Below are 13,142 nucleotides of genomic sequence, written 5' to 3'. Positions count from 1 at the left end.
CCTAAAAAGACACTAACGGTCCTTTTTCCAATTATAATTGGAAACTTCTGATTTTCATTTGATAAATTTACCAAATACAAAATTCAGTTTTGTTATGTTAGGTACTGTTTTCAATTTATAGGTTTTATCAAACAATTAAAACAGTAAAAGACATGTTTTTATTTTTTTTTTTTATTATGAAATTTAACCTTTTACAAATGAGTAGAATATAACAAAACAAATTGTTCTTGAGTAGCGGGGTTTGAAACAAAGTCAAAGATCACAACAATGTAGCACATCTGTCTTCTAAATAATAGATATCAAATGATTTCTTTCAGTTGTTATATAATCTTAAATTCGTAGCATATAGCATTGTTTAAAGTTTTCACTTTGAAATTAAGTTTATTTGAACTAAACTTATGGCAAAACAATGCAAAAATATATTTGCAAAGTACTTAGAATTATAATCACAGATTACAATGTATGAATAATTGCTCCGTTTTGCATCTGCAAGTCTATATGAAGCCGTAACAGTAAAGTAATTTTTAATCTCATACGATTCACAATGCTAAATGTTTTCTAATGATGTGGGTGAATCTTATAATGAGATTCAAATGAAATGGTTTTTATACTACTACTTTCATAATAGGACGTTTTTTCCTATTTAGTACATACGAGCGAAGGAACTGCAGAATTAGCACTACCCCGAGAATGTTGACTTTGTACAAGGTCTCTGGGAATAATTCGTAAAATAAATTACTACTGTGGGCATTTTTAAGCTAGGCTAGTAAAAGATAACATAATAATAGATAGATGTTGAAATTAGTAGATAGCATAAAATAGGTAGGCTTATATAAATATATACATTGTTACAATCTATTATTAAACACGACCACTGGCCGATAATATTGGTACTTATTAGTAATTAAAAAAGGAAGTTTTGAGATCTAAGAAACGAAGATGTCAAATTAAAAAAATCAGTCTTATGGCTATATCGTATCTAGATCATTTTATCGGTTTATTAATGGCGCTCTTTCAATATTAGTAACATTTATATTATGTATTTGAATAAACAAGTTAGACCACCTACCATTTTGACCCTGTTTTTATAATATGATTGTATTAATTATAAATATAATTTATTATGTACTGCGGATACTAGTTGTTTCGGTCCAGCTTTATAAGAATATAGAATATATAAAGTTTTATACACAAATTTCACCTTTAAAAGTGATCTTTGTATACTATTTCCAGAGGCTGTGTTCAAAGTCCATATTTAGGGTACTACTACCCTATACTCACTTACTTTGCTCATCATTTAGATAATTATATGTTAATATGTTCGATACGAATCAAAAATATCGTGCAAAGTTCTTAAAAAATAGATATACTTATATGTATTTGTAACTATTCTAAAATTTCAAATGAGCAACTTTCACATTAAAAATCACAGTTTTGTATTATGTTTCATATGGTAATACTTAATCACGAAGAATAGATCCAAAAACAAAAAAAAAAAAAACAAAGACAAAAAAAAACCTTAAGCAAAATTATTCTAATCATCAAACTCTTAAAACAAATAACAGTTATAAAGAAAGTAACACTACTAATATAAGTACAACAATGATGTATGTATAAAATCAAAGGGACTTATGCAAAAAAGATGTCATTTTGGGATACCCGGGTCTTAAAATTAATGTCTAAATCTAGAATACTCAGCAATTATACGTTAAGTCACAGTCTTGTTTTGTAGGTGTATATGATTATTAGAAAGATAATGTCATTTTATAGAATGCCATACCATTATATGGTACAAACATCCAAAATTGTTCATGTATCAATTCATGAAACGGCAGCATAAGCACCATTGATGTATTAACATGGATATACCACACCACTGGTTGCATCTTGAAACTATAATTAATCACTGGCGATTGTTCAATCAAACCAGTTGCCAAATGGTCTATATAAATTTACCAATCTTCTTCTGGTTCTTGACCTTGATTAACAGGTGTAGTTGCATTATTGAAGTTCTGAAATAAAACAATAATATTAATTGTTGTGTTGAGGCCGTTGTCGCCGTATTTGCGAGATTAAAATGATATATTAAATCCGCTGTCGCGGCTACTATGACACGATTGTTTTACTGACTCGGTGCCCTTAGTAAAATAGTTAAGAAATAAATATTTTGTTTTATTGCAACGACTCCATTTTTCTTTTACATCACAGGTATGTACTTGTAACTAATATAGTGATGGAGTAATTGGTATCCTCTATGAGTTACCAGGCTGGAGTGCAAAGGGTTAACCTATCAAGTAATATTTAAAAATAATAATTTTGTAGAAGTGTTTTTACAAGTATAACGATATTAGTTTTAATTGCCTTATTCAAATATAGCAGCATATATTTTATTTTTTTATTCTCTTTCAATCACTTACACTTGTGTTTATGAACTTATGTTTGGTATAGTGTACTAATAATTTGAAAACAATAAATTAAAATTATAAATAATTACGTTAATTTCTAATACTATAAGTATATATATCGTAATACCTCATTTAATTCCATACTCTTATGATTGCATGTAGATAAACAAAATTATTTTTAAAATACGAGAATAAAATGAAATCAATAACTGCTGTAATTAGAATATACTAAAATTACAGTCTATGAAGAGTATGAATGCAATATTTTAGGACAATAGGAAAATTTCTTAAATCCATAGACAATTGATTTATTTTATTACTCTTCACCTACATTCACAATATCTTCAATTGCGAAGAGCATAAAGCAAATCAATATAACACAACAAAGTGCAGATTGTTTTAATATTGGATACTAAGGTATACAATATGACATATGTCTACATAACATATATATATGTTATGTAGACATATGTATAAACTTAATTAAAATTATAAGCGTACTCACTCGAATATCACTGCCTCCGTATTTGTCGCTCTTATACGTTGAGGTGCCGCCATCTTGTAGGAAGTCGGGCACTTGCTGATCTGCCTGACGCAATATTTTGGCCAAGTCAGCTGCGAGTGCGCTGTCCTGTACACAATTACAAATTAGAATACAGATATGTTTATATATCATCATATATATATATATATATATATATATATATATATATATATATATATATATATATATATATATATATATAATAGCTTTTAATATTGAAATAACATAATAAACAATTCCATAAATATTCAATCAATAACTGTATTATCATCCCCTTCTTGTCTGAAGTCAAAGGTCTCCTCCAAAGTCTTCCATTCTAATTTGTTTTTGGCTATCCTCGTTCAAAGTGCACCAGGTACTGCTTTTATGTCTGTAACCCATCAAGTGAATAGTTTCCACTGTCTCCTTTTCCCTATTCTAGGAAACCTGTTACAGTCGCTGTCTACTTTTGTGCTTTTTCTCGTATAATGTGTCCTGCTCATCTCCATTTTAATTTCTTTTTTATTGTGTACTTGTAGGGGACGTTCTTGATTTTTTTCCTTTAACGTCCACTAATTTAACTCAACAGGTTTAAATTAGTGGGCGTTAAAGGAAAAATAAAAAGAAGTGTCTTGGGCATAAAGATATTTCTTCTACGCCGTTCTGATATACTTTTTAACAGACAAAATAGTTCAATAGCTGAATTAGGTTTATATAGGAATATGGTGGTTAAATTCCTAAGATTCCTTTCAGTTAATGGTTATGTTTGGCATCCATAAAATGTCATCTCAATGTACTTCTATTTCTCCGTTCTTCTTAACTCGCATAATCCTATTATATATCATTTTATATCTTCTAATGCTTGTTCTAGTTCTACAAATCTTTCTGGATCATTCTCACATTAAATATTGCAATGTATATTTTACCTTTCTTAAGACTTAATCTAACTAAGTTAGATTTTTTCTTTTTTTTTTATGCAACTTAGAATGGCAAACAAGCTGAAGGCTCACCTGATTTAGTTGTAATCGTCGCCTATAGACATGAACAGTACCATGGACACAACAAGGTATACTGTTTCACCCATGATACACCCCATGCGTTTCCAATCTTGAGGACTAAGGTGTTATGGTTCCATACCCTGTATATTATTACACTGCCATTTCCCACCTTTAAAGCGTAAACATAACCATGCAAACATAATTGTCTCATGGTTGAAACACGAATGGAAAAGAAGTTCAAGCATCCAAATTTCGAACAGTCTTCCTCTGGTATTGTTTGTATATCTGTAAAAGTTACTGATTTATATATCCTTGAATTTGAAGGAGATAAATTTGATCCCCTTTTCGTTACTATGAAGGCATACAGACTATAACTTACATTTATATATAAAATAGTTTACAATAAATGACGCCGGCAAAACCGCAGGAAGCAGCTAGTATTATTAACGTAAAAACATTGTAAACATGTTTGTTATTCAATCACACAGTTGAACATATGTGGATTATGATGGAATATTATTAAATACTGGGTCATAATTCTGGATAAACACAGGACACTTTCATCTCAACGAAAGTCGATACTGACCTGGGTTATAGTCGAGTTTATTACCTTTAATCAAAATATTACCCAGTCAATGTCGCTGAGAAATAACTAGCTATTATAATTGTAAATAAGTTAGTTAAATTGGAAGTTGTATCGGCTATGAATACTTACTTGTTCACTATCATAGAATGACACAGCTTTCCCCCTATTTCCAACACGACCGGTCCTACCGATCCTGTGCACATACTCATCTATGCTTTTTGGAAGATCGTAGTTTACCACGATGTCAACATTTTTTATATCTAAAACAAAAATGGAATACATTAATACTGTTTTAAGTATTGGGGTTGTTAAATAGAGGGTGACAATATGCGCAATGGTTTTGGTACGGCAATCATCAATAAGCTATGGTAATCGCTTACCAGTAGATGGGTCATATGCTTATTTACCACCTTTGTAGCGAGTTAACATTTTTACAATATGCTTAAGAGCTAATAAAAAGAGAAAAACTAATTTGGCACTATTGAAACATAATTTTCAGGACAGATCGCATGGAGTTCAATCCGAGAGTTATATTGCCAAAAAATGGGACCGCTAGTCTCCATTAACAATTTTCTAACGCTATGTTGTTATATTGCTGCTTATCAAGTAGTATTTGGATAGTTTATTAAATATCCTAAGTATAAAAAATTAGATTACAATACTCTATTAGTAAAATAACTATTGGAAAAATGTTACGTGGCCACCAGAGCGTAATAGAATTTTACTTTGTAAATTGATCTTACTCTGACCTTTATAAGTATATAGTCTAAAATTTTGTTACAATTTCCAAATGTGATCTGATATGAAAACGTACCTAAACCACGTGCAGCTACAGCCGTGGCTACTAGTATAAAATGGCGACCGCTTTTGAAGTTATGTAACGCTTCTTCGCGTTCGCGTTGCATGCGGTCGCCGTGAATTGATGAAGTCAGCATCTGCTGCTCAGAGAGCATCGCAGCAATGAAGTCTGCATTACGTTTTGTCTCCACAAACACCAGGATGCGCTTGCGATCTATGAAATTATCCAATGTATTTATTAAATATAAGTAAAATAGATTTAAAGCTCTATACATAATGATAAACATATAATTAAAACAATTTTTCAAATAAGGTAAATTGGGTACTGAAATGATATTAAGACTTCGTCATTCTTTATGGATATATAAGGTTATTAGTTTTATGTATACGGAAAGGAACTGATAATGTTATTTCAGGAATTAGGACTATATAAAATTGTAAGCTGATTTATGCAATAACTATTTTTATTATACTAACATTTAGTGTTCCATTGTTTCTGCATACTCTAACAGGAAACAGGCATAACAAATATTATATATGTACACTAGTGTGATGTATGACGAAAAATGGCGAGTAGTCACAAAAATAACGGAATAAATAATTAAAAGTAGCACCACAAACATATAATCACATATTTCCCAGAGCTACTAATCTAGGATTGATAACTTTTTTGATGAAATACAGCCAAATACGTAAGAAAATACAAATAAGCTTACCATTCTCTTCAATGAGCTTCTTCAATGTATTTTGTTTCTCATATTTGGAGACTTGATGGAAAATCTGATCAACGTCGGTGCTGGCGCCACCGACTATGCCCACAGCGACAAAGAGGTAGTTGTTGAGAAATCTGCCAGCCAAGTGTTGGATATCTTCAGGGAATGTTGCCGAGAACATCAGCGTCTGACGTGAATCCTAGCGAAAACGATAATTTTTAGCCTTAGCAACTTGTACAATTTTTATAAAATTTCATGATTGAAGTATTCTAAACCGGCTTACATATCTTATTCATAAAAAAACATTATTGCAGGTTTATAGTTTTTTTAGCTAAAATGTCCTAAACACTCTAATAAAAACTCTATAAGTCCTCAATATCTACAATAAGTTTAGTGGAGGATTTTATTGTAAACTTGTTGAGTTCTACAAACCATAGACAGTCAGCTGTCAAAAATATTATGAGATTTTATTAAAAATCTTAATAAATATACAACTGTATTATATTTTTGCAATAACAATTATAAAAATATAATAATTCTTATTTTAATAAAAAAACTAATATATGCATACATCAAAATATTAATGGACACGGACTAGTTTAAGCAAATACAATGTTGATTGAACATTTCTTTAGGATGGGTGTGCACAACATATAATAATGTAATTCTTCGTAATTAATAGCATATTCAGAAGTGATTTATATTTTAGATCATAAAAAAAGAAAAATATTCAATTTAATTTAACGCTACTAATTTTGAGATTAAAATGTTCTTATAGTAGGCCAATATAACTTTATAGGACCGCTATTTGACGTTTTCGACTTATTGACTTGCTATAGTGCATTTATGAATAAAGATATTTATAATCACTTTATTTATTTATTTTTATAAAGGGCATACAAAATGTTATTAATTTTTATGAAGCTTTTAATATTACATTTTATAGTACAAAATAATACTTACAACAGCTACCATGGTGGGATGTTCCATCATTTTCTCAACGCTAGGCATGAAGCCCATATCCAACATGCGGTCAGCTTCATCTAGTACAATGAACCTTACACTATCAAAGGATATACGATTGCGATCCACAAAGTCATGTAGACGTCCGGGTGTGGCGACCAAGATGTGACAACCTTTCTGTATTAAATAACATAAAAATTAGCAATTTTAATTAGAAAGTTAAGCAAAAAATAACTCGAGTGTTAGTCCATTTCATATGCAATGACTGGTTTGTAAACCGCAACTGGTTTAACAGGAGATTGCGCTGCAATGAACCAATTCCATTATTACTAGATATGTAGCTAGTCCGCGCGGACGTTAGTAAAAAAAAAGTATAGTGGAAAACAAGCGGGTATCGTGTACTGGTATCATACTTTAACCACGAGGGTAGAAGAATACATGTTCACACAAGCCTTTATTATTTATTAATTATAAAATAGATTTTTTTATGGGACCGATTTTAAAAGCATTTATGGAATGTATGAATCAAGATAAATCGTAACTTACAGAAATTGTGTCCCCTTGATTACGCACTGCCGTACCGCCATACGCAACAGCAATTTTCAATACAGAGCCATACGAAAATTTTCGGGCTTCATTAAATATTTGAAGTGTCAGTTCACGGGTAGGTGACACTATTATGACCTGAAATGTAACGAGAATTTCATAATATGAACAAATTGAGTATTTTTTTCTAGATAGATAAAAAGCTTGTGAGACGTGGAACTTATTAATTTAAATTATATATATATATATATATATATATATATATATATATATATATATATATATATGCTATTATGCACTACTACCTATATCTCGCAGCTTTTCTCGCGTGTAAAAAGTAATCCACAAGTTTCATTTGAATCCATTCAGTCGGTAAAATATGCATGAGTAATAAAAACATACATTCAATTATCTTAATATATATATATATATATATATATTTTTATATATAAACAATAATGTTCGTCTCCCATTACAGGGTAAACAGACAGAATACAATACCTAATGCTATGATTCAAAGAGAGATTGATTGTCTGTTATTATCTATATGTATTTGATAGATGATTGAATGTAACATAATATGTGATATGAACAGATTATCTTGATTTATTTAAACCACTTGTCCGATGAAAAATGATCTGATTGAAAAAAATTTAGTAAAACCAATAACGTGGTTCATGAAATAAATTATCTAATAGCAAATAAAAACCTGTGGTTGAGCACATCCGCTTGGTCCAACTATCAATTCTCGTGAATCTTGTAAAAGAGTATTAATTATTGGAAGAAGAAAAGCCGCCTGGAAAATATTCAATCATTTTAATATATAATTGTGATTGGTAAAAAAAAAAAAACAACAAATAAAAAAAACTGTTAATTACCGTTTTCCCGGATCCTGTCTGCGCACACCCCATAAGGTCTCTGCCAGACATTATAATAGGTATGGCGTGTTTTTGAATTGGTGTTGGTTTCTTGTAACCTGATTTTAAAATGTTATCAAGAACATACTTGCGTAAATTGGCAGTTTCAAAACTTTCTATGGCACGTGGTGGGTTTTCGCCGCTAACCTTTAAATGAAATTTTAATAAATATCGTTATTACGTAAATTAGTTCGATATATAGTATGCACATAATGCAAGTTCTTAGAGGTTACACTATACCAAGTCCAACAAAATAAAAACAAATAGTTTTTAATTCTAAATACTTATATATCTAACCTACCTACTTATATAATAACCCATCTATAAAATAGTTAGACTTCTTTTTGTAAATATTATCAATAAGAAAATGTATGCTTACTTTAACAGCAATGCAATCGAATTTGTCAAAATTAATGCCAGAGCTGATGGTGCTGCTGAATATTTCCTCTTCATTATTGGTTGGTTCCGGTGGGACATATGTAACTGGGGGCTTTTTAAGTTCACCATTCTCCCCAAACTCGGGGGAGCCGTTGCCGTCTCCGCCACCTCCTCCTCCGCGGCCGCCACCCCGGCCTCCTCGACCTCGGCCTCGCCCGCGCTCTCCTCGATCTCCGCGGTCTTTGTCATCATAGTTGTCTGGTGTGGAAATACAATTTAATTATTGACTTACATGACAGTACAGCAGATTTTTATTTATTTGAAGAACTTAAAGGGGCAACTGAAATTACTAAATATAGTGAAAATAAATGTATATCAACTGGATAAAAGTGCTGTTATACATAAGTCGCTTAGCTAAGGTTATGTTACATGTGTAATTTATCTATCATTACGCAAAGTACCTTGCCGTGAAGATACATAATATTTTTAATATTCGCTGGGAATTTATAATATTTGTGTATAATTTATAATATTTTTTATTCTAAGGTTGCCTGGAAAAGATTACTATAAGGCAATTGCAATTTGCACCATATACTCATTGCTGCCTCTTGATCTTGCTTGTTGTAATGCTGTTTATTTATAATTACATATTTTAAATAATTATATCATTATGAATAGATTAATAAAGTTTTCATCCATTCATTCGAGATCAATGTACAAAATTTTTCACAAAGGAACTTCACAATCATATTTATGTGACATAATTCGCTTTATAGGATATTTATATTAACAAATGAAGGAATAGAGAAGTTATGAGGCCTGATGACAATGCTTAATTTCATTATTTAATCTTCATTCACAGAAAGTAATAGAATTTGACAATTGACTTTGATATTGTTAAAATGTTAAACACTATTAATTGGCAAGTAACATGAAATTGTATTAACAAATATTAGTTTAGTACATTTTCAAGGGTTTTATCTACTAAAAAGTGAGTTCTCAAGGGCATAGAAATTGTCTTACTTAAAATTGTTATTGTTATTTATGTACACAATAACAATAAAGACTGTCATTGAATAATTGTTTAACCGATTATCATGTAATTATCCTTTTAGTATGTAATTCATCCTTTTTTTAACAGTTTTTTTTATGCAGGTGATACTATCATACACAATAAAGGGTTAATGCAGATTTCATAAAGAAACCCCGTGAGATTCTTTGAGTAACTAAAATTACACAGTAACGATTATATATTTTCAGAACAGTTCATTTCTACAGAGAACTAACTAGATCTGGTTTATATTCTACCATCATTTCGGTTATATTATCGATAATATGATATTATATTATGACATAATTAATTATTGTTCTATTCAAAGTGTTTACTTGAATATTGAAAGGGGATACAGTTTATTGAAAATTGTTTATTAATACCTACCTCCATTACTTTCGAAGTCACCGCGATCTCTGACGCCGCCGCCCCGCCCTCCTCTCCCCCCACGCCCCCCTCGACCGACACCGCGGCCGCCGCGCCCGCGTCTCTCACCAAACCCGTTACTATCGACCTTGTCGAAATCTACAACAAAAAACATACTGTTACACTTAAACATTTGGCAAAAAAAAAACATTAACACTTCAAATGTTTCAAGTTCCTTTGTATTAAGTGGGAATGAAGTGTTACATTACAAGTTCTGTAGAACTTTAGACACAAAGCCCTGTTTGGTCATTATAGAAAGTTTGGAAAAATTTATATAAGTACAGGTCCTTTTAGCTTCTATATTGTTATTGCCAAATCAACATTACGGTAGTCAAGAATTATTATAATAAAAATCTATTAAAAAAATTAATAAAAGTATGACTTTTTTACCATTGTCATTAAACGACTGAAATCCACGGCCTCTGGATAAACTGTGGCCTTCATCAACATTATTGTCACCATTTACATTGTATAAAACAACCGGAAGTGGTGCCACCTAATAACAGAAGTGAAAATTATAATGTGAAGGGTATAAGGACTCTTCCTAAGTATTCTTTTTCAGATTACTTTTAATCAGGTAGCAAGAATTTAATAATAATTTTCTCTAATATGTAATATGAAATAGAATAGTAATAGAAGACTAAGAACTTTCTTATACAGGAGGGGGGGGGGGATTATTAGTAATGGGATCTTACATCTCCATTGCTAGCAATATACCCTATCAGGTTGACCTCCACATGTTGATTAATTCTTGTGGAGTTAGTCACGATGACCTCACAGATCTACCTTATGTCTGGTGTTAAGCCACCCAAATGTATTAGAATTTTACTGTGCACTAAAGTTTAAATAAATAATCTTTAGTGCACAGTATCATATATATATATATATATATATATATATATATATATATATATATATATATATATATATATAAAGAAAAAGGGAAAAGGAGACAGTGGAAACTATTCACTTGATGGGTTACAGACATAAAAGCAGTACCTGGTGCACTTTGAACGAGGATAGCCAAAAACAAATTAGAATGGAAGACTTTGGAGGAGACCTTTGACTTCAGACAAGAAGGGGATGATAATACAGTTATTGATTGAATATTTATGGAATTGTTTATTATGTTATTTCAATATTAAAAGCTATTATTATTATATATATATATATATATATATATATATATATATGTATGTATAAAATGATTCTTATTCATGGGATCAAATTTGATAAGAATGGAATACATAATTTAATAATTAAAAGTAGGCAATTTTAATATTGTTTATTGGTAAATCTGTTATTTATTATGATGCACGTAAGCCATATTATTCAAAGAGTAATATAAAATATAGAGATTATATAAGGTAATATATAATAAACGGAAAAAAATTTAATTTAAAAATGAAGTTACAACAAAATACATTAAAACAAAAATATAATTGATATAAACTACTTCTCTTCTATTCTACTAGTTACATAGTTGTATTTTGTCCACAGGTTAATATTAATCTCAGATATTAAATGAACAAAACAAACAGTTATTAAACTTACCACCTCTGAATCATCATCCCATTCATCCATATTATCTGAAATGACATGAAATTTTAACACACTATTATTATATTAGTAGTATAGATACAGACTAGGTGCTATTAGAAATAAATACCCAAACTCCAATTTCATTATATCATATAGTAATGTTTTTTCTTTGTGGGGCAGTAGGACATGTGGGACATTATATGTTATTTTGAACAAAGAAAAACATTTTCCAATTCCCTCAGCTAAGCATTTTCTTCTATAAAATACAATTGAAAATGAGACAAGAAAAGATACTGATTAAATTAATAAATAAACTAAAAGCATGTAGATTTTGCTGAACTTGAACTAACTCAGTCTGAAGAAAAAGTATTTTTTTAGGATGAAAATAGTCACATAATGTTCATTTTGGAGCCAATAATTTGATCAAAGAAAGAATATGTTGATAGCTAAATTTATAGCCTAGTGTATTTTATAATGTGGATATTATGTACCTACCCTCATTTTATTATTTGCTATTGACAGCATTTGGACAAAAAATTAATAAATGCCATTTGTTTTATATAGTTTTCAATTACATTACATATATTACATTCTAATTAATAAATAAATATGAAAATATGTGAAGTAGGTATGTTGTACCTGTTCAAAAGTAGACATAATTGTAATTTTTAACTACATAATTTTGAAAAATCAGGACCAAGTTATTATCATAATTTCCAATACAAACTTAGATTAATATTAAATGATGTTACTTTAAAATATGTAATTGTAAGAGAAATTTTAAGAAAATAATATAGAAGGATAACCACTAAATACCGGCAAAGTAGATAGCTACACAGGTAATTTAGTGCAAAGGAAAGAACATGTGTGCTTAAATGACATATTGCAGGCAAATTTTATAAAGAATATGAATTCTTACCGTAAAAAATATTAAAGAAAACGAATAAGATACTCTAATTAATGAATAATAATATAAAAACAAGTACCTAAGATAGTAAGCTCTAACACCAATGGCGGCGACAAATAATGAAAAAAAATAAATGATAGGTAAACTGCGAGCAAAGCAACGAGAAAGGAAGTTTGTATATTTTCTTTATAGTCTATGCTTAGCAACAGTTCTTTTTTTTTAAATCTATATGAGTATTTGATTCAATCATTTAATAATAATGTACTTTTATCACACTGTGAGATCTTTTTCGAAACTTCTATACGTAATATTAACAACTATTTAAATTACTTTCTTACTAAAAATTGAGCAATTTTTGATTATTCCTAGTCTATGCTCATTTTTATTTT

At 29.9% G+C, this 13,142-nt stretch overlaps 1 protein-coding gene across 3 annotated transcripts; it reads right to left on the bottom strand.

The window, feature by feature from the left end:
• Window positions 1-149: 149 nt before the first annotated feature.
• LOC113521823 (ATP-dependent RNA helicase vasa) lies at window positions 150-12,976 on the bottom strand. Of its 3 annotated transcripts, none has more exons than XM_052899701.1 (14): window positions 12,833-12,976; window positions 11,859-11,893; window positions 10,695-10,800; window positions 10,266-10,403; window positions 8,829-9,085; window positions 8,411-8,596; window positions 8,242-8,328; window positions 7,533-7,670; window positions 6,987-7,163; window positions 6,027-6,222; window positions 5,327-5,524; window positions 4,642-4,772; window positions 2,911-3,036; window positions 150-2,012 (listed from the first exon to the last, which is right to left on the bottom strand). In XM_052899701.1, the coding sequence occupies exons 2-14, from the start codon at window positions 11,886-11,888 to the stop codon at window positions 1,953-1,955; spliced, it is 1,830 nt and encodes a 609-aa protein (XP_052755661.1). In that variant the 5' UTR covers window positions 11,889-11,893; window positions 12,833-12,976; the 3' UTR covers window positions 150-1,952. The 3 variants fall into 3 exon arrangements, with proteins under 3 accessions (XP_052755661.1, XP_052755660.1, XP_052755662.1); XM_052899700.1 differs by having other exon boundaries at window positions 12,766-12,909; XM_052899702.1 differs by lacking the exon at window positions 150-2,012 and adding an exon at window positions 2,494-2,550 and having other exon boundaries at window positions 12,766-12,909.
• Between the last annotated feature and the right edge of the window lie 166 nt (window positions 12,977-13,142).

Source organism: Galleria mellonella, unplaced genomic scaffold (genome assembly GCF_026898425.1).
Source record: "Galleria mellonella isolate WM207_F2 unplaced genomic scaffold, CSIRO_AGI_GalMel_v1 utg63, whole genome shotgun sequence".
Classification (NCBI taxonomy): domain Eukaryota; kingdom Metazoa; phylum Arthropoda; class Insecta; order Lepidoptera; family Pyralidae; genus Galleria; species Galleria mellonella.
Note: the sequence above shows the minus strand (reverse complement) of the source record. Positions and strands in the feature narration are given on the sequence as shown.

Bases quoted from the DNA above. Each gene is read 5' to 3' on its own strand.
- LOC113521823 (XM_052899701.1), bottom strand. From the start codon at position 11,888: ATGGATGAATGGGATGATGATTCAGAGGTG. The intron at 6,223-6,986 runs GTAAGTATTATT...CGTTTTCGCTAG, and splicing joins ATCCCACCATGGTAGCTGTT to GATTCACGTCAGACGCTGAT. The intron at 5,525-6,026 runs GTAAGCTTATTT...ATAATTTCATAG, and splicing joins GAAGCTCATTGAAGAGAATG to ATCGCAAGCGCATCCTGGTG.